Source organism: Ursus maritimus, unplaced genomic scaffold, assembly GCF_017311325.1.
Source record: "Ursus maritimus isolate PB19 unplaced genomic scaffold, ASM1731132v1 scaffold_7, whole genome shotgun sequence".
Taxonomy (NCBI): Eukaryota; Metazoa; Chordata; class Mammalia; order Carnivora; family Ursidae; genus Ursus; species Ursus maritimus.
Genome location: NW_024426885.1, coordinates 25,232,504 through 25,258,792, shown reverse-complemented (window position 1 = coordinate 25,258,792; position 26,289 = coordinate 25,232,504). Strand labels below are relative to the sequence as shown.

Sequence of the window (26,289 nt, the reverse complement as noted above, 5' to 3'; positions counted from 1 at the left end):
AACCAGCTACATGCCCCAATGTGTACTTTAAATTATTTGCATAATTGTTTTATTTTCTTAAAATTGTGCATGTTCTTTTTCTTTTTCTTTTTGTAACTAAAAACATTTTTTTTTAAGTAGGCTCAATGCCCAGCGTGGAACCCAACATGGGGCTTGAACTCATGACCCTGAGGTCAAGACCTGAGCCAGGAGCAGGAATCAGATGCTTAACTGACTGAACCACCCAGGCGCTTCAAAATTGTGCATGTTCTTTGAAGATAGGGACTTATATATTCATTTATGTATCTTGACTTAACTGTAGTTACTCTATCATATTTACTAAATTGGATCTATAACTTCTTTTCCTGGAGGAAAATGTGTGGACTTGTGGTTTTGAAGCAGAGATCTTTGGAAAGATGAATTATGGGTTATCTGGGGCCTAACATCAAACCATCTATTTCTTAGTCCTGAATGTCGTCTAGCACATTGGTGATAGAAGGCTCTATCTCTTGCCCATCGATTACAGCCTTTAGGAAATCTGATACCAAAGCTACAGCTTACTGATACTCTTTGCATTTTTTTTAGGAGACTCAAACACAACAACCATGGAAGAAAGCTTCCCCCGAGGGGGTACGAGAAAGACCCACAAATCAAAGAAAGCTTTGCAGCAGTCAGTTGAACAAGACAACTTATTTGATGTAAGTGGTGTGCTTGTTTGATAAGACTCACAGAACATTTTCTAGTATCCTTGTGAAGAATGAACCTTGTTTGAGAATGTGGTATTTTCCATATTTGTTTCTTTTTAAAGTCTACTTTTGTAAGTTGAACTTGTTAGAGAGTCCATACTACCATGAGGCTATATTTTTCGAAGCATGGCATTTAGTACTTGAGTTTGCAGTGCTGTTATTCCTTATTCTTAGGAACTTTGTGCCATATTGGTTAAGGCTGGAGAGAAAAGTTATGGAATAAGTCATGAAAGGTACAACATGGGAAATACAGGCAGTGGTATCATAATGGTATTGTATGGTGACAGGTAGTAGCTACACCTGTGGTGAGCATAGCATAATGTGTGGAGTTGTCAAATCACTATGTTGTACACCTGAAACTAATGTAACATTGTGTGTTAACCGTACTTCAATTAATTACAAATAAAGGATGGAGAGAAAGCAGTTGGTGATTGATTTTTAAATGGGATCCTTGCCATGTATAATGGTCAGAATTTGCATTGAAATTCACCATCTTCACCTAGAGTAAGCTCCAAATGCTAGAGGGTAGGGAACTAACATTTGATTGTATGACCTTATGTGTATTTCCAACTGCAGTAGAGTAGAGAACGTCATTCCATGATGAGGAACTGAGACTGAGAGAGGTTGCATGTTTTAATTGAAACCACACAGCTTGTTATGGTGGAGTTGGGAGTTTAACTCGGGTCTCCGTGTCTCTACCTTCCATTTTTATACACTGTTCTAAATTGCTTCTCATAGTGGGGACCCCAGAGTCCATCCCAGTTAAGGGAGGAAGAACACAGGAGCAAAGGGGCTTTTGAGAATATGAAGAGGGCTCCCACCTTGGGCAAAGGGAGCATTGGTGACAGAATGGGAAAGATGGGATTGGAGCAGGAATTATAGGAACACTGGGAGTGGGGTGCAGTGGAGAAGTAACAAAGCAAGGTGACAGGTGACCTGAAGTTGAAGGGAAAGCCCAGGATTGTTTCTCTTCATTCTTTTGGATCTTTTATCCCTTCTCTGTAGATTTCTACTGAAGAGGAATCCACCAAAAGGAAAAAGAGCCAGAAAGGGCCAGCAAAAACAAAAAAGTTGAAAATCGAGAAGAGAGACAGCAGCAAGTCTACAAGAGAGAAGTTTGAAATCCTTAGTATTGAGGTTTGTTACAGTTTGATTTTGTTCTAAACAAACTACCTCGGTTGCTTAAGTTTGTATACGTTCTTCTCTCTTTCTTTTTTCCTTCATTCCTTGTGTGTGTGTGTGTGTATATTTATATTTATATATGTGTGTGTGTCCCCGTCCTTGTAGAGATTATTGCAGTTTGTGCTCAGATTTGAGCATTCTCACCTTCAATTATTAACCAATGCCTGGGACCATGTGTTGTTTTTCTTTTTAGCTGCTGAGTCCCTCATTGTCTTGTGTCTTCGTGAAACTTGTGTTTTAGTAGATTAATAGGTTAGAACTGGCAATAACTTTAAACCTTTCTGCTTCTACTCTTTCATTTCATAGTTATGGAAATTCTCTTGGAGAAGTGAAGTGGTTTTTTAATGTTCTTTATTTTTTTAGATTATAACTTGGATATTTATTGTAAAGAAGAAAAAGAAAAAAGCCAAAACATTTCATAAGGAAATGATTCAGATTCAGCATGCAGAAGTATTTTGTCTTACATGATACTTAGAAAAATAATTATTTAACTTGGTGCCAACATTAGAAAAAAATTTCACATAAATATGTGATTTCTGGCTTCTTGTAAAAATGATAGTGCTGACAGCACAAACGCATTCCCTCCTGTTCGTAGTCACATGGAGCTGAGTGGTGGTTTTGCCCTTTAGGCCTGGCATGGACACCCCAGACTGCCATTGTCTCCACTGGCCGGCTTCCTTCACTTTGTTGCCTGCCAGGCATTTGAGTTTGGGTTGTGTGGAGTAAAGCGGAAGACTGAAGTGTCCCTCAGTATCGTAGTGCTGTTTTACAGTGCTCGGTTAGCTATTTGATACGTATACGGACATAGCACACATGTGTATCTCCTGTAGCTTTTATATGTCAGAGTTGGGACTAGAAGCCAGACCCCCTACCATCCTCGGTCATTGTTCTTTTCCCTATTGTGCACATTTCACTTTTCTCTTCTAGTCCCTGTGTGAGGGGATGCGGATTTTGGGTTGTGTGAAGGAGGTCAATGAGCTGGAACTGGTGATTAGTCTCCCCAATGGACTCCGGGGCTTCGTGCAAGTGACTGAAATCTGTGATGCGTATACCAAAAAGCTGAATGAGCAGGTGGCTCAAGAAGAGCCTCTGAAGGTAAGGGAAACCTGAACGTGCTCTGTAACTGGAACTGAGGGGTGTGCAAGTAGATGTAAAATTACAGCTTTGCGAAATGCTAAAAGTCAAGGCACAAGGTGTCATGAGAGTTTATAATTGGGGATTTTTTTTTTTTCTTTTTTAAATAAGAGGATTTTGACTTAGTCAAAGGAGCCTTCAAGACTTCCCTGAGGAAGGGATGCTTGAGCTGAGATTTGAAAGAGGAGTGTGTACCGGGTAAAGAAGGAAGGGAGTTCAGGCAGAAGGAGCACAACATGGAACAGAGAGAAGGCTAGTGCGGCTAGAGCAGAGAGAGCAAGGGAGAGTGGTGTGGGATGGGGCAGGAGAGCTGGGTGGAGGCTAGACCATGTTAAAGATTGGTTTTTAATTCTAGAACCAATGGGAAGCCCTTGAAGTGTTCTTATTGGGGTGAGTGACATGTAGACAGCAAAGAGAATAGATGGAAGAGGCGTGTAGTTGCCTAGAGACCAGTTAGGGGGTTACTGTAGTAACCCAGCTCTGAGATTGATGACAGGCCGTGTTTAGGGTTTACCTACTGAGGCGGTAAAGTCAATGCCCACTGATGGATTTGGTAGGGGGGATGAGTCCTAACCTTCTGTTGTGTGTGACTTGATGGTCAGCCTTGCCATCCTGAGACAGAAACCCTGAGAGAGGACCTGGATTGGAAGAGATGATCATGATTTATTTTTTGCTGTGTTGAATTTTAGGAATGGTTGAGACATCCAGTAGACAGGTGATTCCAGAGCTCAGAGTAGTCTGGGCTAGAAATGTACATGTGTGAGAACTGCTTTGCATAGGTGGTAATTGAAGCTAAGAAGAGGGGAAGCTAAGAATGTACCTAGAAGGAGCGAAAAGAGAATAGACTGAAAAATGGACCGTCGAGTATTTTTTTTTAAGATTTTATTTATTTACGTATTTATTTATTTAAGAGAGAGAGCCTGTGTGCGTGCGCATATGTGTGCAGGGTCGGGGGGGGGGAGCAGAGGGAGAGGGAGGGAATCTCAAGCAGACTCCCCGCTGAGCACAGAGCCCATGCAGGGCTCAATCCCACAACCCTGAGATCACGACCAGCACTGAAATCAAGAGTCAGATGCTCAGCCGACTGAGCCATGCAGGTGCCCCGACCAGTGTTAAATGCTTTCTAGAGGTCACATATAAGAAGGCTGCGAAGCAGGTTATTGGATTTAGTGACATGAAGATCACTGGTGATTTTATTGGGAGATAAAGTGGTGGGCGAAGGGTGGACCACAGTTATAGTGAGATGAAGGGCGAGCAGGAGGTGAATAAATGGAGACAGTGAATACAGACGACTCTTGACAAGTCATTTCCATCTACCTATTCTGTGGAGATATCGGAGGCCTTATGCTGGAATCAAAGACTGACTTGGCCACAGATCCCTCTTCCTTTGGCAAGGGGTTACTCGCTTCGTCCACTGTTTGGGTTCTTTGGGGTCTGAAGATGAGAAACCACTGAGCGAGGAGGGTTGGGCAGTGGTATGTTGGTTCAGGAGAGGAGTATGTATCAGATCTTTCTTGTCTGTGTTATGCAGGACCTGGTCGGCTTGCCTGAACTCTTCTCACCTGGGATGCTGGTGAGATGTGTGGTGAGCAGTGTGGGCATCACAGAGAGGGGCAAAAAGAGTGTCAAGTTATCTCTGAACCCCAAAAATGTCAACGAAGTACTAAGTGCTGAGGCCCTGAAGCCTGGCATGGTACGTATGGGGTCAGGGAAGAGGAGCAGGCAATGTGCCTTTTTCCTGCCCTGCCTTCTAGGGAGTATCTAGACCACCTTTTACTTTTAGCTTAACTATTGCACACAGGGGTGGGTCTTTTCCTGGGGGGAAGGTCTCCAGGGTGCTTGGGTACTTAATGGAAATTGAAGGCTTGAGCCTAATCACATTACCTTGGAGGGGTGAAAGGGAAGGTGCGCTGGTGGCCAATAAGAAAAAAAAATGCCTCCAAGTAGGCTTAGCCGGGGTGAAGAGTTCCTCAAAGTGCCTTACTTACCAAGACTTGTTCTTTACAGATTAAGTCATTTTCAGAGGCTATCTGGCATCTGTGGGGAATGAGTGAAGGCTGCTCTCTGAGAGCAAGAGACAGGCCGGATAGGGCAATTAGTCTGTCAGCTGTACTGTTGGAGAGGTCACTACTGAGTCTCTCAGTCCTGTGGAGATTCAGGAGAAATTAGTGCTAGTTCCGAGTCTCAACATCCAGTAGGTATAGAACACGCTCATATACGCTACACTCATCTCAGTGCTCTTGTATTTAAGAGGAAGGAGATCAGTATGATCTTTTAACTTTTAGTTAGAAGCAGTCAGTATGGGACAGGCCCTGAAAGCAGGCTAGAAAGGGGAATAAAAGTAAGCCGAGGTGCAGGAAATTGATGTGTCGAGAGCCTGCTGTTGGCAGATGCTGTTTTAGACATTTCATCTGAAGAAATTCTCACAGCAACCCTGGGAGGCAGAAAATAGATATTGCTCTTATTCATTTGGGAAAGTGGACTCAGAAAGCTTTATGACTTGCCAAAGACCAAATGGTAAGAGCCAGATTTGAATTTCACACTGCTTCTAATGAAATGTAAAGGAGGTTGGCAAGATTTTTTTTTTCCCCTTTTCTTGAAGTCTTTGAGGTGCTCAGAAAAGCCGTGATGACAGCTAGAAGAGTAGTTCTGGATTAGTCATGGCTCTGGGAGTGACCTTGCAGGGCAATCTGGTTTACTCCTCTTTGTGTAACAATAGTCTTTCCCATCTTTTGAAAATTCTCCAGGGGAGAAATCCCTCTTTGTCTTTCCATTCAACTATGCATAACACTTCTCACTGACTGGAAACCATAAGATCCCTCAAGCCCTGGGAGAATTAAAGTTGATGTCTTTCCCTTTTTTATCCTCGTGTGGGACTGAAGTTGTTGGGGGAGGGCTTGGGGGAGGATTGTGGGATGATGTGTCAAGATTGATGGTGGGAACATTCATGTTTGGTAGTGGATTTTTGTTGCGTATCCCATTACCTTTGACTTTTGAACTCTGGGGAATGCTTTCTCTCCCTCCAGCTGCTCACAGGCACTGTGTCCAGCCTGGAAGACCATGGCTACCTAGTGGACATTGGAGTTAGTGGGGCTAGAGCCTTTCTGCCACTGCAGAAAGCCCAGGAGTATATCCGACAGAAGAACAAAGGTAAGGGGAAGAAGAGGGGCTGGTGTGTGGTGGTGAGGCGGTACATGTGGGGATTATGTGCAATACCACTTAGTGAGTAAAATGATAGTATGGTGACCCCAGAGGCCGTTTGGCTTTGCTAAAATCAGCGTTAATCCTAGCTGATAGAAAAGGGAATATGTGTGAAGGGCCAGCAAGTGACAGGGTCTAAGATCCAATGGACCAGTTTCACTTTTTCTCAGCTAGAAGATTCCACGGAAATTTGGGCCCCCAGGGCCTCCGCAGCTCTCTTCCTGCCTTGTTGGGATCTTCATATTTTTAAGCAGTGTTGATTCCAGATCAGTCAGGGTCACTTTATTCCCCTCTTGTAGTTGGTCACTGAAAGATTGAGAACATGGGTATTACATGGTAACTGGGCAGGTGGACCATGGATCTTTTCAGGTTTGTTTGAATCCAAGTTAAGAGCCCTTCTCATGAAGGTATTTTTCCTTTTGGGGGCTGGGGCTGGGGCTTGCAGGTGCTAAACTAAAGGTGGGTCAGTACCTGTACTGCGTCATTGAAGAGGTGAAAGGCAATGGAGGAGTTGTTGGTCTGTCTATTGTTCATTCTGAAGTTTCTACTGCCATTGCTACTGAGGAGCAAAACTGGACCCTTAATAACTTGCTGCCAGGACTGGTGGTCAAAGCCCAGGTACAGAAGGTAAGCCATTCATTGTCATTACTATTTTCTAAAATAGAGATAATTTTTGTTGTTTGTGCATGTGCATAGTCTAAAATTGTGCTGCCCAATAGGATAGACATTGGTCACTTGTGGCTTATTACACACTTGAAATGTAGCCAGTGCCATATGTTGAAATGATAATATTTTGGATGTATTGGGTTAAACTGTTATTAAAATAAATTTTATCTGTTTCTTTGTAGTTTTTAAAATGTGACTGCTAGAGAACTTAATTACATAGTTACATATGGATTATGTTTCTTTTGGACGGTGCTGATTGGAAAGGTCAAATAGTTTTTTCCTTTTTAAAAGATTTTATTTATTTTAGAGAGTGGGGAGGGACAGAGGGAGAAGAGAATCTCAAGCAGACTCCACGCTGAGCGCAGAGCCCGACGCAGGGCTGGATCCTGGCGCTCTGAGATCACAACCTGAGCTGATCAAGAGTTGGATGCGTAACTGACTGTGCCAGCCAGGCGCTCTGAAAAAGTCAAATCGTATTCAAAGACTTTTATAACAAAGAACTATCTCATCTCTTCTAACTCCATCTTTAAGTCTTTCATCTTTGGAAATTTACCTTTGTATTTATAAGTAATAAGCTTCTGCTGCTATTTCTTGGTTTATCGATTTTAGGCATTGAGTTTTAACTTCTTATCATGGTAGGTGAATATTTGGCTCTCTTAACTTTCCCTTTCCTTCCTCCACCCTCTTAACAGAAGTATATTAAATTTTTGGTTAAATTGTTATTCAGAGCTTAAATTATAATGGTTATGTAAATATTATTTACTACTGAGCTAGGTAACATACTATGATTGTTTCTCAAATGGCTTTTTTCCCTGGAGTTGATAATCAGCTTTTCTTTTTTTTTTAAAGATTTTATTTATTTATTTGAGAGAGAGAAAGAGAGCATTGGCAGGGGGGAGGGAGAGGGACAAGCAGACTCCCCGAGGAGGAGCAGGGAGCCTGATGCTGGTCTCCATCCAGGACCCCAACATCATGACCTGAGCCAAAGGCAGACGCTTAACCGACTGGGCCACCCAGACACCCTTGTTTTTGTCATTTGCCAGATTCTCTTCCTGCGTGTAACTATTTCTTAATGTATCTTTTTTTTTTTTTTAAGATTTTTATTTATTTGACAGAGAGAGTGTGCACAAGCAGGGGGAGTGGCAGGCAGAGGGAGAGGGAGAAGCAGACTCCCTTCTGAGCAGGGAGCCCAATGTGGGACTTGATCCCAGGGCCCTGGGATTACGACCCGAGCTGAAGGCAGGTGCTTAACTGACTGAACCACCCAGGCACCCCTCTTAGTACATCTTGTAGTTATTCTGCTCATACTGTAATTTTCTATAAAGGTGTTTAAACCTTTAGATGACCTCTTAGTTCCTTTTTTTTTTTTTAACCACATAAAGCCCTTTTTCCTGTAAGCCCTCTCCAGTCTAGGCCAGTTGCTCTGGTAGGACTCCTGCAGAGCTGATATCCTAGGACTTCTTTCTCTGTCATCCTGGATCCTTCCCCTCTTTCTCCTGTATTAGAGTCATCTTTGATTCCACATATTCCTCTTCTTTGGTTTACTCGCTCATTTTAGTGTGGCGCATTCTCCAGAAGCATTCTTGGTAAGGTACACAGGAGGTTAATTTCCTGACCTGATGTGTTGGGGATCCCCAAGACCACTCCCAGGTTCGCTGGTGCACTAGAAGCTCTCAGAGGACTCCACGTATAGTGACACTCGTGACTATGGTTTATTACAGTGGAAGGAAGCAAAGCAGAATCAGCAAAGGGGAAAGGCACTTGGAGCACAAACTTCCAGGAGTCTTCTCCCAGCAGAGTCACAAAGAGTATAACTGTCTCTTTGGGAGGCTCATGAGAGACTCAGTGCCCAAGGGTTTTTACTGGGGCCATTGTAAGTCTTCTCTAGAAAGGATCTATTAATCTCTCCTCAGGACGGTATAATCCTGGCTGCCTGAGATCTAGGTGGGAGAGGGCCTGGATGTCTCCATATCTATATTTATATGATGTTTAAAATTTTTCTTAATGTACATTTTCAGGGTTTGCATTCTGTCTTTTGAGTCTTATACAGGTTTCCTAGAGAATAACTCTCATTTTCTCTGGAGGCAGGAGAGGCATAGACCCTATAGTTTGAGGAGAGGACCTGAGGATTTAACTGTTTCCCTGAGTTCAGTCATCTGTCTCATTGCTCTCTTTCGAGGTGCTTGTCACCTCTAATTCCTTGGCTTTTGGGGGGCTCTGTAGGGCGAGTCAACATGGTCAGTATCTCCCTTTTGCCAGCACTGGGCTTTTGCCTTCTTAGTCTGGGCAGACCACCCAGTTAGCAACGGTTTGTCCAGGCTGTTGGGCTGGCAGTCCCCCAAGGATCCTTGTGCAAGTGACCCTCCATCCCATCGGAAAATCTCAAGGGTGTGAGGATTGATGCCTCTCAAGCCAGCCCGGAGGTGAGCTTACTGAATAAAGGAGCAGGCAGTGCCAGGAGTTGTCCTGCCACTTAATTTTATAGGAAGAAAGATTGGTAAGGGTTAGCTGGGGGAGGAGAGATACACAGTTGTGGAAAATGTGGCGGTGAGGGTTTTGTATGAACAGTGTCTCACATTTTTAGTTCCTTCTTGTTCCGTTTATTTCTAGGTGACTCCAGTTGGCCTTACACTAAACTTCTTCTCATTCTTCACTGGCCTGGTCGACTTTATGCACCTGGATCCCAAGAAAGCTGGAACATATTTTTCAAATCAAGCAGTAAGAAATGTTTTCTTGATTCCAGTTGTGTCCCAAACAGCTGTCCACAATTGTGGCTAGCTATGAGCAGATCCTAGGGCTGCATGTGTACAGGTGTTAGAGGCGGGGAGGGGAATGAAATGTGTTTTGGAAGGACCATAGGAAGCCACCGTGGTTATTTCTGTGGACTGAGATTAGAGAAGGAGTCTGTGAAAAAGAAGGCAACTTTTAGTTTGTATTTCTTATTCTTTTATATAGTTTGGTTTTGGGGGTGGGTGGGTAGTGAATCTTTTGCTGTTATGATTTAAGGTGTTTAAGAAGAATATGTAATGTAAAAGAACAAACTATACATTTAATTAGAAAAATGTGGTTTAAAAGTGTTATGCGTAGAGTAGTTCCAACTTTGAAAAAATTTTATCTGTTTTTTAAAAAGATTTTATTTATTTTAGAGAGAGAGAGAGGGAATGTGCATGTGTGAGCATGATCTGGGGGAGGGGCAGAGGCAGAGGGAGAGAGAGAGAATCTCAAGGAGGCTCTGCACTGAGTGTGGAGCCTCATGAAGGGCTCGATCTCACGACCCTGAAATCATGACCTGAGCTGAAATGAAGAGTCGGACATTCAACCAACTGAGCCACCTAGGTGCTCTGAAAAAATTTTTATTTTTATTTAAAAACAATTTTTTTAAAAGATTTTTTGTATTCATTAGGGAGAGAGAGAGCATGTGTGTGTGCATAAGCCGGGGAGGGGCAGAGGGAGAGGGAGAAGCAGACTCCCTGCTGAGCAGGAACCGCATGCAGGGCTCAATCCCAGGACCCTGAGATCATGACCTGAGCCGAAGGCAGATGCTTAACTGATTGAGCCATGAAGGTGCCCCTGAAAAAAAAATTTTAATGGTGTACACCTGGTTAAAATATTGGAAGATTATATAGTCAGGTGTTAATAATGATTAACTTTGGCTGATTTTTCTACACTTATCTAAATATCCAAATTTTCTGCAGTGATCGTGAATATTTGGGAAGAAAGTCCCAATATATGTTATTCGGAGCTTTAAAAAGAGTCCTAAAGTGATTTTTTTCTTTTCTTTTTTTGTTTTTAACAGTAATATATGCTATTGAATTCTATAGAGATGTTTTTTAGCTAAACAAGTTTTCCCAGCACTTAGTGATAATATTAACTTTTTGGTGAACTTTTTCTAGTAACTTTTTCTCCTCACAGTCGTATTTGTGTACAAAGTGCAGACGTTTTACGTGCTGTAACCTTGTGATCAGGGCAGGCCATTTCCGGTGTGTTTCAGACATGGCTTCTGTTGCGTATGCATTATTAGCCTCCTGGTGTTGAGGGGACCCTGCTATGTTGTTCTGGCCTTGAGTAAGCGTTGATTTAGTTGGACACAGTTCCCGTGGGGCATTTTGTTTGGATTTTCCACATGCTGCTCGATTGCACAAGCTGATATTATTACTTACATCCATACCTGGGCTGCACATGTGGAGTCTTAACCCCCGAAAGTCTGCTCTGGGGGCCTTACCTTCTGTGTGCCTCATCCTGCTCATGATTCTCTTTCCCTTGTCTAGGTAAGGGCCTGTGTTCTCTGTGTCCATCCTCGGACCCGGGCTGTGCGGCTGAGCCTGCGTCCCGTCTTCCTGCAGCCCGGGCGCTCACTCACCCGGCTGTCTTGCCAGCACCTGGGAGCTGTGCTGGATGAGGTTCCTGTCCAGAACTTCTTCAGCAAGGCCGGGGCCACCTTCAGGCTGAAGGATGGGGCGCTGGCCTATGCCCGGGTGAGGAGGCTCTTTGTTTCATTGGGATCTTATCACTAGAAGGACTTTGGGGACACATGGGTCCTTTTCTGTTTTTTTCCATCCCTTGTATTAGTTTCCTATTTCTGAATATCCCCAAATGTGGCAGACTCTGCAGAGGGATTAGAAAAATGTCTGTCTGTTCTATTCGAATTCTTTAGGATTAATTTGGCTAACTTTGATACCTGGTCAGTGGTAGGTACAAGAATGAGTTAAGATCTACACCAGAGCTTGGCAAAGTTATTTAAAGGGCCAGATAGTAGATATTTCAGGTTTGTGGGCCATATGATCTCTGTCCTAACTACTCAGCTCTGTTGCTATAGCCAGAAAACAGCCATAGGCAGTACGTAAATGAAGGAGCATGGCTGTGTTCCAGTAAAACTTATTTGCAAAAATAGGCACTGACTCGTGAGCTATAGTTTGTGGACCCATGATCCAGACTGTTCTCTGACCTTATATTCTGTGACAGTAAAGAGCAGTGTTTTAGAGGAATTATTTTGACAGGCAATCAATAGTGTTTTCATGGTAGGTGGTAAATGTGTTGAGTCATGTCAGTGTGCTTTCAAATCTGATTGCCTCCAATCTACTATGGCTGGGTTGTCCTTAATCACTTGGTACTTTGTAGCTCAGCCATCTCTCCGACTCTAAGACTGTCTTCAATGCTGAGGCCTTCAAGCCAGGGAACACTCACAAGTGTAGAGTCATCGATTACAGCCAAATGGATGAACTGGCCTTGCTCTCTCTGAGGACGTAAGTCTGTCATCAACAAGGGTGGGGCTGTAGAAGTGTGTTCCTCTATGGATGCATGGTCACAGTTTCTCCTGGCCTGACTTGGTGAAGGTTTCCTTTCTTGCCAGCATAATTTTGAGAGCCCTGAATTTTAGGTAGCCTCTGCCCTGGCTTATTTAATCTTGTATTTTCGTTTCGTTCTAGGTCTATTATTGAAGCTCAGTACCTTAGATACCATGACATCAAGCCTGGGGCATTGGTAGAGGTAAGACACAAGCATATAATTTGAGACTCTTCCACCTTTAGACATTCTTTTGTTTGTGGGTTAACTGGCAGCTCATTAGTTCTCACATGAACACATTTAAAGTCATGTTCCTTACCTCTGCCTGTTAACTGGAATTTCTTTTTCTTCCCTTGGGTAATATGTAATTAATTTCAAGATAAGATCTTAATAGCATCACCCAAATACACAGAGGCAGTAGGTCGTAAATCCTGGGATTTGATGGTGTTTATTAGATTCAGGCAAAAGTTAGTTCTATGATGATTGAACTACTGAGATGTTAGGAAGAGGTCACTTGTAGCTGCCTCTCATGTCCAACCATTTAGCCCCAGCTGAGCAGATCTCCTTTATATGTAGAGTTTGTTCCTTAGCAGACAGAGTCCCCTCCTTCAGAGAATGCTCGTGAAGTGGACAGAAAGAACATACTCCCACGAAAAGATGTGAAGGTTCCTGTAAACAAACCAGACTGCGTTCAAATCAGTGTGGGTGTGTGCTTTACCCTTTGACATCTGGAACAACAGGCACTTAGCCTGGGAAGCTGGGCTTCAAAAGAGAGATATGACCTGCTTTGTTGTAAGAGGTGGAGGAAAAAAAGCCGTTCTTGAGGTCTAATGGCGTCTTTTCTTTGAACTCCCTAGGGCACAGTGCTGACCGTAAAGTCATATGGGATGCTGGTGAAGGTGGGTGAGCAAATCAGGGGCCTGATACCTCCCATGCACCTGGCTGACATCCTGATGAAGAATCCAGAGAAGAAGTACCGCATTGGGGATGAGGTCAAGTGCCGGGTGAGCCTTCTGAAGGGTCTCGTTGGGGTTTAGGCCAGATGGGAAGAGAACAATGCTTCTCAGCTGAACTTTCTGCCCTTTTCCACAGAATGACTATGTAGCATCTGCGGTGCTGTGTCTGGCATTGAGAAGAGAAAACTGGCTCTGTGCCCTTGAGAGTTGTGTAATGTCATTGAGAGTTAAAATATTTGTCCTTGAAGAGAGCAAGCCACTGTGTGACCTTTTGTCACATGGTTTGGTGCAGGCTCTGTGCTATGGTCGCATCTGAAAGGGGAGGTGAGGGGGCCAGGCCGGCAAGAATTGTTGGTGGTATCAACAGCAAACACCATGTAACAGGTATTTTGTGCCGGTTGCAATCCTAGGCCCGTGACATGCATTCTGTCATTTAATCCTTAAAATGACCCCATAAAGTAAGTACTCTTATCCTCATTTTGCAGGTGGGGAAATTACAGGTTAGGAAAGTGAAGTCACACAGCTTGCCCAAAGTCACACAGCTAATAAATTGCAGAACCAGTTTTCACATTCAGGACTATATGACAATAATGCCTTCTAGATTTCTGGCAGGTGGTACTTGAACTGGAAAGGATTTGAAGAGGAGCACGGGGTGTGTCAGGCACAGAAATATCCAAACTAAGCTGCCAAAACTTGAGTGGTTTGTAACAAAGTCTTGAACCCCAAGTGAAGATTAAATGTGATATACAGTGTTTAACGCAGGGCCTGGTGTGCAGGCACTCACGATGTTAGACTTTCTTCTTTTCATTTTATTTCATCAAGTCAAGAAAGATACTGATCACCCGTTGGTGCAAAATTTTATAGTAGTGGAGTCGGGAAGTTAGGAATAAAGGAATTTCTCTGCCCTCAAGAAGATGACCTGCAGGATGAGAGATGGTTGGATCTCTCAGTCTTAGTTTATAGCTAATATGCAGGTGGTAAATTACCGAGGTGGTAAATCGGCCCAGTTGTTCATTGTGTTACACGAGGCACGCATGGCCTGGGAGGGGCTGAGGCAGCGGTGCAGTAGCTGTGACACAGGGCTGTGTGGAGGCGCAGTGGGACGATGAGTGTCGATGCAGGCCCGGGAGGGAGCGTACGGGGAAGTACATTTGAATTAGGGGAGTACTCCCCAGATTGTCATCCAGGAGGAAGCAGGGAGGATCTACGGCTGAGATGACTCTCACTGGGGAAGAGATAGCAGGTTCTTCGGGATGGACCCTGGCCTTTGGGTCCAGTGGCTCTCTTGATAACGGGTAACTTGATGACAACCAGTACCCTTCCCCTAGGTTTTGCTTTGTGATCCTGAAGCCAAGAAGCTAATGATGACCCTGAAGAAAACTCTAATTGAGTCTAAACTGCCTGCCATTACCCGCTATGCCGATGCCAGGCCTGGTCTGCAGACACACGGCTTCATCCTCAGGGTCAAGGACTGCGGCTGCATTGTGAAGTTCTACAACGATGTGCAGGGACTGGTGCCCAAGCATGAGCTCAGTGCCGAGTATGTCCCTGACCCAGAGAGGGTCTTTTACGCTGGCCAGGTAACCCTTTCCTTGGACAGGCTCATGTCCTTGGTGACCCCATGAACACAGATTTGACGGAGTAGTGGGAGGACTACCTTTTAAGGGATAAGGAAGGCGCATAGAGGGCAGTGGGACCCTTCCGACCCGGAAGAAATAAATTAGTCTTTACCTACAGCAAACATACTAGTGTCCCTCACGTCAGAAGTTGTACTCAGGTCACTGTCACCACAAGGTGGCAGTGCCACAAAACTAGCGAGTGGGTCTCTCTAGGAAAAATAAGTTTTGACAGCTTGGGATTATACCAAAAACTTACTCATGTTTTCCTTTCACGCAAAAGACTGACTTGGGGGGATTCTGTGTCTCTGTCAGTACATTGCTTTCCACTGTCTTCTGATCTGATCCGAGGTCTGGGTGTATCTCCTTCTTCAGTGCTCGTGGGGGGCAGCTCTCTCCAGGGCCTGGCTGGCCTGCGGGGAAGAGTTAGCCAGGAATTGTGTTTCTCACTAGGTGGTGAAGGTTGTGGTGCTGAACTGCGAGCCATCCAAAGAGAGGATGCTTTTGTCCTTCAAGCTGTTGGGTGATCCAAAGAAAGAGCATCCAGGCCAGAATCAGAAGAAAAGAAGAACTGTTAGTCTCGGACAGGTACCTGGACCAGACAAGCTATTTTAGTTGACAGTGGCAGAAAGTGGGGTGCCACTGACACGTGGGGCACTGGGACCCATGGAGGGAAAGATCAAGGTAGCTAGATAAGGTTCTGGGGCTAAAGAGAATTGAGGGTCTTGAAAGAGGGATCTTTCTGTGTGTCAGAGCAAATGGAAGTTGTCCCAGAAAAGAAAGCACCATTTTCGTATGGCTGTTCAGCAGTGTACGGCTGTCCTCTTTCCTCTCTGGTCTCTAGGACCAGCCTGCAAGACTGTCTTTCCCCTGTGACTCCGTGGAGGGACTTGGGAGAGAAGTGCTGTGAGCACACAAATGGGTCCTGGTGTGTGCGTGCGTGCGTGCCTGCCGAGTCTTTGGGGGCCATGGTGTGGGGTGTGGAAGAAAGCTCCTTCTCTGATCTCAGCCTCTCAATGATCCCAGATGCTGGGACTTGATGGTTCTGATCTCAGCCTGGGCCAGATGTGGTTGCTGTCTGCTCAAGACAAGTACAGTTTTTTGTCTTTTCTCTTCCTGAGTAGTTGGTGGATGTGAAGGTTTTAGAGAAGACCAAAGATGGGCTGGAGGTGGCCGTCCTGCCCCACAACATCCCTGCTTTCCTCCCCATTCCTCATCTGTCGGACCATGTCGCCAATGGCCCTCTATTGTATCACTGGCTCCAGGCTGGTGACACCCTTCACAGGGTACTTTGTCTGAGCCAGAGTGAGGGACGTGTGGTATCCTTTACTGGTATCTGGTGAGCTGTGGGCCCTTGGGGGAAGTCTCTGGGTCAGGCTCTGTTCTTAACTGGGAACTCCATGGGAAAAAGTCATTTGACTTCAGAAACACCTCCAGAAAACCAAACCAGTGACCAGACTGTACTTTTCCCTGTCTTCCCCTGGTGGAAAGTAAGAGCATTGAAGTCCTACCAGCAGATGCTGGTCAGGGCAGAGTGGGAATCCAGGGTGTTGGAGAGGAGTCAGTGTGGCCTGCCAGGTCCAGCGGGATATTTCTTGCCTTCTCAGACAGTGCTTGCCCCTTGAGCTGGAACAATTAATAAGGCAGCTGCCGTCCTCCTTCCCAACCGTCCCCCTACCCCCATTGGGCTCCGAGTATTCCCTTTGGTCTTGATGTGCGCACTTTGAAGGAGAACGCTGCCTCTTTCTCATAGAATGTAAAGTAAAATCTCCGTAGAGTGAAGATAGAGGAGGTGGGATAGAGTTGCTTAGCATGAAGATTGTGGAGGATCCTGTCCTGGTTGTCCAGCTGCCAAACCACAGGGATGAGCCAGTCCCTTTTTAGTTCCCTCAGTAATCTGGGGATGAATTAATAAGGATAAGAAGAACACTGGTTCTTAAACTTGAGTGTGTGTCAGAATCACCTGGAGGCCTTGTTCACACAGCTTGCTGGGCCCCACCCCGGAGCTGGTAATTCGGTGGGTCTGGGACAGTGCTTAGGAGTGTGCATTTCTGACAAATTCCGGGTGATGCTGATGCTGCTGGTCTGCATGCTTGGAGAGTGTAGCAGCAGAGCGCGTAGAGTGCAAGAAGGAGGTGGAGAGAGGACTCTTTGATCTGCCCTTTCTGGAATGTTCCTTGATGAAGTGCCATTAGCTCCTTTGTAGGAAGCCAGCTTTGGTCTCCACTGTGGAGGGTGGCCAGGATCCTAAGAGCTTCGCAGAAATCCATCCTGGAATGCTGCTCATCGGTTTTGTGAAGAGCATCAAGGACTACGGGGTGTTCGTTCAGTTCCCGTCCGGTCTTAGCGGACTGGCCCCCAAAGCTGTAAGTTCAGCTCCATGCACAAGAGAGGAGAGGAGGAGAGAGATTCGGGTCAGTCATGGAACCTGAGGGCGGGAAGGAGCAGGATACCTTAATCCCTTGCAGGATTTTCCAGGGCCAGGCAGAAAGGCCCCCGGCTGAGGGGAATGGGGCTGAGATGGTTGCACGGCCGTGTGTCCTGGCGCAGGGCTGTCCTGGAAGAAGGGGCGTCTTTACTTCGCAGTATAGCGTTGGGTAGGTGCACAGAGGCTGTGAAGACTTGAGTCTCCAGTGTGGGGCTAGTGGAGTTAGGCTCTCAGCATGCATAGACGTGGAAGTTCATTTTCCGGAGCCGCTGAATACGGGTTTTGCAGCCTCCGGAGGTTTTTGAGGCATCACGGTACCAGAATACCCTTGGAAGGATCCCCTTCACCACAGCAGCACTGAAGTCATAAACTTTTCAGACTGCAAAAAATCGTAGTGACTCCATAGTTTGAACCCTTCATGCCTGCTGACTAAACTGAGACCCAGAGTCGGGAGGAGTCTTAGTGAAGTCAGTGTAAAATGGTGGGAGAGCAAGTGGCCTATAGTTTATTCATAAATACTACTTCTCTTCCATTGGTTTGTCCCCCTGACGTTTTCCCTGGCTGGCTCTCATTTGTACCCCCTGCCAGCGCAATTTTTAAAATGGGAGAAGAGGGGAAGCCGCAGAAACACGCATAGTGCGGGGCGCAGAGCGTTACCATCGGGTGTTAGAGACATGGACAGCTTGGTGTCCCTCTGGCTTGCCAGTGATGTGCCTCCTTGGTTGGGTGCCCTCTCGAAGGCTGGGTTGAACAGCCAGGGCCTCGTATGGTTTTCTGGAAGAGGAGTAGAGCAGTGTTCAAGGGAGGGCTGGGGGGTCTTCCTGGCTTCCCTCTCTTCTTCCTCCACACATCCTTTTCTGGGGGCATGAAGTGCGTTGTCTTGATAGAGACTTCCTGTCTTTACTTTCTGCCCACTGTTTAGATCATGAGCGACAAGTTTGTGACTTCCACAAGTGACCACTTTGTCGAGGGGCAGACGGTGGTTGCAAAGGTGACCAACGTGGATGAGGAGAAGCAGCGCATGCTGCTGTCGCTGCGGCTGTCGGACTGTGGTCTGGGAGACCTGGCTACCACCAGCCTCCTCCTCCTGAGCCAGTGCCTGGAAGAGCGGCAGGGTGTGCGCAGCCTCATGAGCAACCGAGGTGGGGGCCACAGCGGGGGGGGTGGGGAGAATGTCTGTCGTAAGTTGTGCCTGTTTGTTCCGATGGATTGTTGGGCTCAAACAATTTTGATAAATTTTCTTTTTTTTTTAAGATTGATTGATTTATTTGAGAGAGAGCGAGAGAATGCACACACGAGTGGGAGGGGCAGAAGGAGAGCGAATCTCAAGCAGGCTGTGTGCTCAGCTCCATCCCACAACCCTGAGATTACAACCTGAGTGGAAATTGAGAGTCAAATGCTTAACTTATCGAGCCACCCAGGCACCCCCACCCCCCCTTTTTTTTAATAGGAGTACAACCTGTGTAAACTGCGTTAATCATTTAAGGTACAATTCAGTAAATGTTTATAAAATGAACATCCTTGTTTAGGTACTGCCCAGATTCAGATAAAGATCATTACCAGCATCCCAGAGGTCCCCCTTGTGTTCCCTCCTGGACCGAAATCAAAATTTCCCTTAGTTTTATGTCCTCAGGTTTGCATTTGTTGTGAATCCATTCACCTCCTCACTTGTTCTCTTATTCAACAAATATCCTGTGGATGATAGAATGGAGCAGGGACCTGCTGGAAGACTGAGGGGTTATTATGTTGATCTTCCAAAGTTTTGAACCATCAGGTAGGATTTTGGAACCCTGAGGGGATTTGGGAATAAGTTTGAGAGGGTAGATTCCAAACAGAAACAATGACAATTCAGAAAGTGAAGGAAAGTGTGTGTTTGTGGTATTTGTTGGCTACTTTCCTGAACTATGGCCAGGGAGGATGAGCAAGAGGTGCCGGTCTCTCTCACCGCGATAGGAGTGTTCACGGGTGTCGCGTATTTCTACCAAAAGTGATCTTACCTTCACAGCGCTCCAGTGCTCTGCTGTCCTCCGTGGGGCAGCACGTTGCCAGAGGAAAAGAATGGTGAGTATTGTTTCTGCTTGTTAATCCCCGTTTCCTTTGGGTTTCTGGCAGACTCTGTGTTGATCCAGACGTTGGCTGAGATGACCCCCGGGATGGTCCTTGACCTAGAGGTGCAGGACGTGTTGGAGGATGGCTCTGTGGCGTTCAGTGAGGGCCCCGTGCCCGGCCTGGTCCTGAGGGCCAGCAGATATCATCGGGCAGGTGAGCACTTCTGTCTCGCGCCTCATGGTTCACAGGGGAGATTCTTGGCCCATTCTTCCTTCTCTTGGATACAGAATTCCCTAATACATAGTGTAGAGGAGCTGATTCAGTAGAAAATTTTGGCATCCCTGTCTTGTATTGATGTAAATCAAGACAACTGACAGCGTGCTAAAGAAGGTTTAAGTGTGAATCCTTCTATTGTTATAATCGGGTAAATCTAGATTTTTATATATCAGGTGCATAAATTAAGGCACACCTGAACTTGAACTATGGGAGCTAGATTTTTGGTTTTCCTCGCCCATATCAACCCAGGACGGATGTCCCCTTTTCTTTTTTGTGCCCAAGGGCTTGCAGGCCCTTGGAGAGATGCTTCCATCCCTGCTCCGTGAGGGCGATCATGCTGTGTTTGGTTCTGCACTGCAGGGCAAGAGGTGGAACCTGGGCAGAAAAAGAAGGTTGTCATCTTAAATGTTGATATGTTGAAATTGGAGGTTCATGTTTCCCTTTGCCACGATTTGGTGAATAGAAAAGCTAAAAAGGTAAGCTGGTAATGACTTCCATTCCCATGGCTTCAAGGGCATTACCCACCTCTTCAGCCCCACCCACTTTGCTCAGGGTTCTAATGCAAATGCCTGTGGAGGAGGTGATCGTCTGCCTGGACTGGTGTGGGTGGTTCCTGCACCTCTGGTCTTGGTGTGGTTGTTAATAGCACTGACTGGCACTCTGGTGCCAGTGATCAATTACGTGGTCACCTTGCCTTCAGGGCCAGGTCGATAATGTAAATGAGGGAAGCGGGCATGGCCAGCTCACAAAGGGCCAGAGACGATCCAGTTCCATCTCCTTGTTGCCAGGTGGGAACATCAGCGTCTGGTTTTGCTGAATCTGATTTTTAAGCAAAGCGGAATGTGAATTTTATTTGAAATAAATGTGGGAGATGTTGGAAACTGTGTTAAGACCTATAGCCCAAAGAAAACATATCTGTGCATACTTTTGACCTCCAGGCTGCTCATCTACACCCCCTCCTATACACTTTTGTGTGAGAGAGGAATGGGTTCGAGGGGAGTCTCAACACTTGTAGTATTTTTCTCTGGGTGATGTATATATTTGGTCTGCATTTCAAGTACTTATTAAGGGGGCACCTGGGTGGCTCATTCACTTAAGCATCCCAACTCTTGATCCCAGCTCAGGTCTCCATCTCAGGGTCATGAGTTCAAGCCCCACACTAGGCCCCACTTAAAAATAAATAAATAAGCGAATGAATTAATAAAGTACTTATTAAGCATACTGTGTAGGGTATTGGTGGAGAGAATGACCTAGGTATAATTCCTCAGGTCTGATTGCCTATAATTTTAAGACTTGGGGGAACAAAGAGAAATAGAAACAGTGTTAATCCCCCACTGAGTTTTCTAGCAGGTCCCTATTCCATATATCCAAGTGAAGCTGGTGTGTATAAGGGTGTGAGCACAGGTTGGATTTGAGGAAAGGTGAGCTAAATGCCTCGCACACACACAACGAGCTCTCAGTAATGACTCTGGTGAGCAGTTGAACGGGTGAAGAAATCAGGCGGGGCGCTGCAGAACTACAAGAGTCAGGGACACAGTGTCTTTGACCGTTAGGGGACACCCAGCTACGCTCAGAATCACCTCAGTAACTTTAAAATTCTGATTTCACTAGTTCTAGGATAGGACCTAGGAACCTGAATTCATAACAAAAATGAAGTCCCAGGGCTTCTGATATGGTGCCTTGAGTTTAGTCAGGTCACCTCAGTAACAGGAGGGGAAGCTGGGTGGAGGGAGTTGAAGGCGAGTTTGTTACCACTCATACTAGCCTTGGGTCCCCTGGCCTCATGGGGCTTTCCCAGCCCGTCCTGCCCGGTGGGCGATAACCGAGCACTTGCGCCCTGTAAGAAGTGGGAATGATGGGTTTTCTGTTTTCCAGCTGAGGAAAGGCAGCGAGTACCAGGCAATTGTGCAGCACTTGGAGGAGTCCTTTGCTGTCGCCTCCTTGGTGGAGACTGGCCACCTGGCAGCTTTCTCCCTGACCTCTCACCTCAATGACACCTTCCGCTTTGACTCAGAGAAGTTGCAGGTGGGACAGGGTGTCTCCCTAACCCTCAAGACCACAGAACCAGGAGTGACTGGTTTTCTTTTGGCTGTTGAGGGGCCAGCCGCTAAGAGGACTGTGAGACAGACCCGGAAGGACTCTGAGACAGTCGATGAGGACGAGGAAGCCGACCCAGCTCTGGTTGTGGGGGCCGTAAAGAAGCACACCCTGTCCATTGGGGACATGGTCAGAGGCACTGTCAAGTCTATTAAGCCCACCCATGTGGTTGTGACCCTGGAAGACGGCATCATCGGCTGTATTCACGCCTCCCACATTCTAGATGATGTTCCAGTGGGCACATCTCCTACTGCCAAGCTGAAAGTTGGGAAGACAGTCACTGCCCGAGTGATTGGTGGACGAGACATGAAGACGTTCAAGTATGGAGGCTTCGGGAGATGGGCTGGTTTTGAGGGGAGATTGTTGTAATTGTGGGAGAAGGTATACGCACTGAGGCAGGCTTGAAAAAGTTGTGCACGAATCAGATTTTTTTCTAGTTAACAGAGATGTTCGCCAAAAGAATCCTTTTGTCTTTTTCCCTTTAAAAAAAAATGGCGTATGGTATAGTGGTTAAGGGCATTAAGTTTAAAGTGAGAGAGACCTGGGTTTGCAGTCCAGATTTGCCACTTAAAATTGTGTGACCATGACTTAAATAGTTACTTATCTCTGAGTTTTATTTTCCTATTTTGTAAAATGGAAGTACGGTGGTTAGTACCTTTTTTGCAGAGCTTGAGAGAACATCCGGTACCCAATGTGCCTAGAAGGTTGCCTGACACAGTTATTGCTCTGTGTACATCGGAGGTTATTATAATTAATTTTCACTACATGCCATAGTCATCCTCCTTTTCTTTAATCTACTTGGGATATTATTATTGTAGCAGGAATCTTTGCTGTAATAAGAAAAGCAAAATAATTCATAGTCTATAATTGCACATTAATTTCAGTAACTGCTCTCTCTAGACCTCAGTTTCCTTTCTTTTGGAGTAAAAGAGTTGGAGAATGTAATCTGTTAGGAAAATTCTGCTCAGGGTTTAATAAGACAATACTAAAAGATCAGATGAGTCAGCTCCTCAACATTTACTGCAGAGAAGGAGAGAGGAAGCCCTCAGGCCTGGCACATCACCAGTGGGCCGGATGGCAGTGGAGCAGGTGGCTTTTAAGCTTGGTTTTCCTGGGAGTAGAGAGAAAGTCTGATGTCCAGATAATGGTGGTACACAGAATAAGAGAAATGATTTGACCTTATTTCTTTCTCCAGGTTTCTCCCAATAAGTCATCCCAGATTTATTCGAACCATTCCAGAGCTGAGTATCCGGCCAAGGTGAGGGGAACCCCAGCAGCATGGTCTCACGGAGAGAGTGTGGGGCTTTGGAGTCAGGAACCTGAGTTCCTGCCTAGATTCTGCCAGTGTTGTGACTTACTTTGCCTCTGTCTGTCCAGGTTATCTTATTTCTCTAGTAAGGACATTTGGCTCTGATAAGGCTAGTTAGAGGGATTATAGGAAACTTAATGTTAAAGCTGTATTTAGGGTCTAAAAGGCTGGTTGCTGTTCTCTTTGTCAGCATTTAACAAAAAGGCACATTTTTGCATTCAACCCAATTTTCTAGAACTCAGTAATTCCAAAAATAAACAACAGGTAGCCAAGAATACCCATTCTTTGGGTGTAGATTACTGCTTGGTGACTAGAATTTTAGGTCATGTTCTAGTGGATTTTATTGAGGGGTGTTCTGTGAGGGATTCCGTGTGGAGGAAAACTAGTTCCATTTGTGTTGGATCCAGTTTGTCTGGGATCATTTTTCTCAGAGGATCTTAAGCATTTTGATCCATGGGCCTGTTTCTGCTTCCTCCTTTAAAAACCCGGCCTCTTAAAGTTAATAGGTCATCAATGAATGAAGCTGGATACACATGACTGAGAGAATGGCTCTTCAGAGTCAGCCGTGGGATCCATCCAGGGTCTAAGTCTTAAGTGCCAAGGGATATAATGAAAGGGCCTCTTAAGTAACTTTAAGGGGGTAAGGTTTTTGTTTGTTTGTTTTTAATTATAGTTGACACAATGTTACATTAATTTCAGGTGTACAGCATAGTGATTGGACAAATCTATACTTTACGCTGTGCTCACCACAGTTTGGCGACCATCTGTCACGTAAATGCTCTTGTCATACCACTGACTATATCCCCTGTGCTGTACCTCTCATCTCTGTGACTTACTAATTCCTGACCTGGAAGGTTGTATCTCCCAGTCCCCTTCACCCATTTTGCCCATCTTGCCTCCAACTTTCTCTCTGGCAACCATCAGTTCTCTGCATTTATGGGTCTGTTTCTGCATTTTTGTTTGTTCATTTGTTTTGTTTTTTAGATTCCACATAAGTGAAATCATGTGGTATTCATCTTTCTCTTATTTAGTGTAATACTCTCTAGGTCTTTCCATGTCGTCACAAATGGCAAGATCTCATTCCTTTTTACAGCTGAGTAGTATTCCATCAGGGGGTAAGGTTTGGTCAGTGTCCTGAAGGTGCCAGAATAGAAGAGGAATATTTCTGGGAAGGCTTGAGTCTGAGATAGGCAATATTCCTGGAACATTGAGTTGGAGATGCTAACAACATTCTTGGAACTTCCGAGTAAGCCCTTTAGTTCCGGAATAGTGAGATTTGGTGGATGTTTACTGTGTGGTTTCCTTAGTTTTGTAGATTTTGGTCATGTCCCCCCCCCCCCAGTCCAGTCTTTATTATGAAAACAGCGAGAGCACCGTATTAGTCACTCGAGTCCTCCAGATCATCACCGAGGTGTGAGGCCTTGTTTAATTAAGAGTTGGAGTCAAGTAGTTTATTAAAGCTAAGAGTAATTAATGTTCAATTAATGAACATTTCTTCTGAGTCCTCCCTTCTTGGCTTGCAGATCGTTGTCTTCTCTGGTTGTCCTCATGTGGTGTTCTCTTTGTGTATATCTGTGTTCTAATCTCTTCCCCTTTTTTGCTTTTTTGTTTTATTGTGGTAAAAGCACAAACATAAATTTACCCTCTTAACACTTTTTAAGTGTGCATCACAGTGTTGTTAATGGTGCACATTATCGTAGAGCAGATCCTCAGAACTTCTTCATCGTGCATGGCTGAAACTCTTTACCCACAGAACAACTCTCCATTTCTTCCTGCCCTCCACCTCTGGCAACCACCCTTCTACTTTCTGTGTCTTTGAGTTTGATTACTTTAGATAACTCGTGTAAGTGGAGCCATGGACAGTCGTTCTGGCTGGCTAGCTTCACTCAGCACAGCATTCTGAAGCTTCATGCGCATAGTAGCATGTAGTAGGGTTTGCCTTCTTTCAAAAGGCTGAGTCATATTCCACGTATGTATGCACCACATTGTCTTCATCCATCCGTGAACAGATACTTAGATTGCTTCCAGATCTTGGCTATTGCGAATAACACTGCAGTCAACATGGGTGTGCAAATATCTTTGAGATCCTGTTTTCAGTTCTTTTGGATATATACCCAGAGATGGGAATGTTGAATGATAACGGTGGTTTTTAATTTTTGGAGGAACTTCTTAACTATTTTCCGTAGTGGCTGTGCCATCCTGTAGTTCTGCCAGCAGTGTGCAAGGAAGGGTCTCCTTTTTCCCACATCCCCGCCAGCGCTTGTATTCTGTGTGTTCGATAATGGCCATCCTTACAGATGTGAGGTGAGATCTCTCACTGTGGTGTTGATGCGTATTTTCCTGACGGTTAGTGATGTGAAGCACCTTTTCCTATGCCTGTTGGTCATTTTTTTTAAAGAGGGAGAAGGGGGAGGGGTAGAGGGAGAGGGGGAGAGAAAATCTTAAGCAGCCTCTATGCTCAGCCCCGGAGCCCGACTTGGGGCTCGATCTCACAACCTTGAGATCATGACCTGAGCCGAAATCAAGAGTCGGACACTTAACCGGCTGAGCCACGCAGGCTCTCTGCTTGTTGGTCATTTTTCTGTGTTCTTTGGAGAAATGTCTGTTCAAGTCCTGGTTTTTAAGTGGGTTTTGTTGTGTTATAGGCTATAATAATCCATAACTGGATTATGACCCACCCTGACATTCTCATTTTAAGTTAATTACCCGTTTAAATTTCCAATCTCCAAATGCAGTCACATTCTGAGATACTGAGGGTTAGCGTGTACCCATATAAATTTGGAGGTAGAGGCGACACACTTTAGCCTATAGCAGAGGCATTCCAGCGTCAGTTATTGAGTGAATAAGCTTTTTCATCCTACTGTATAAGCATTATAGTTACTGTATATAAGTTATCTATTTCAGTGCCAGACACGTAGACGTTCTGTGTATGTTTTAAGAAATAACGTTTTACAGAAATAACGTTCCCTTCCCTAGGCTTCTCTCTCCACCCTCCGAGGATGAGACGTTCTGTGTATGTTTTAAGAAATAATGTTTTACAGAAATAACGTTCCCTTCCCTAGGCTTCTCTCTCCACCCTCCGAGGATGAGACGTTCTGTGTATGTTTTAAGAAATAATGTTTTACAGAAATAACGTTCCCTTCCCTAGGCTTCTCTCTCCACCCTCCGAGGATGAATTACCCATTATTCATTTGATACATATCCAACTTTTTCATATTTCACTTGTATGTACATATATATATATATATATTTATATACACACACTTGTATGTCTACAAAATTATCTTGTGTGGTTTTCAAACTTTACTTAAATGGCACGCTGTACTTAATATTTTGCAACTTGTTTTTTTCACTCAAAATTTTGTTT

General features: G+C 45.1%; 1 protein-coding gene across 1 annotated transcript in view; it reads left to right on the top strand.

The window, feature by feature from the left end:
* PDCD11 (programmed cell death 11) overlaps positions 1-26,289 on the top strand; it is a 40,472-nt gene that overhangs the window by 1,154 nt on the left and 13,029 nt on the right. Inside the window, 20 exon segments of the mRNA XM_040624443.1 lie at positions 565-677; positions 1,731-1,862; positions 2,835-3,002; positions 4,573-4,734; positions 6,068-6,191; positions 6,688-6,869; positions 9,519-9,626; positions 11,177-11,383; positions 12,027-12,151; positions 12,335-12,395; positions 13,049-13,195; positions 14,476-14,727; positions 15,217-15,351; positions 15,888-16,082; positions 16,959-17,129; positions 18,114-18,333; positions 19,304-19,453; positions 19,877-19,992; positions 21,392-21,933; positions 22,809-22,871. Of these exon segments, the coding sequence (XP_040480377.1) occupies positions 585-677; positions 1,731-1,862; positions 2,835-3,002; positions 4,573-4,734; positions 6,068-6,191; positions 6,688-6,869; positions 9,519-9,626; positions 11,177-11,383; positions 12,027-12,151; positions 12,335-12,395; positions 13,049-13,195; positions 14,476-14,727; positions 15,217-15,351; positions 15,888-16,082; positions 16,959-17,129; positions 18,114-18,333; positions 19,304-19,453; positions 19,877-19,992; positions 21,392-21,933; positions 22,809-22,871 (3,353 nt within the window). The 5' untranslated portion in view covers positions 565-584.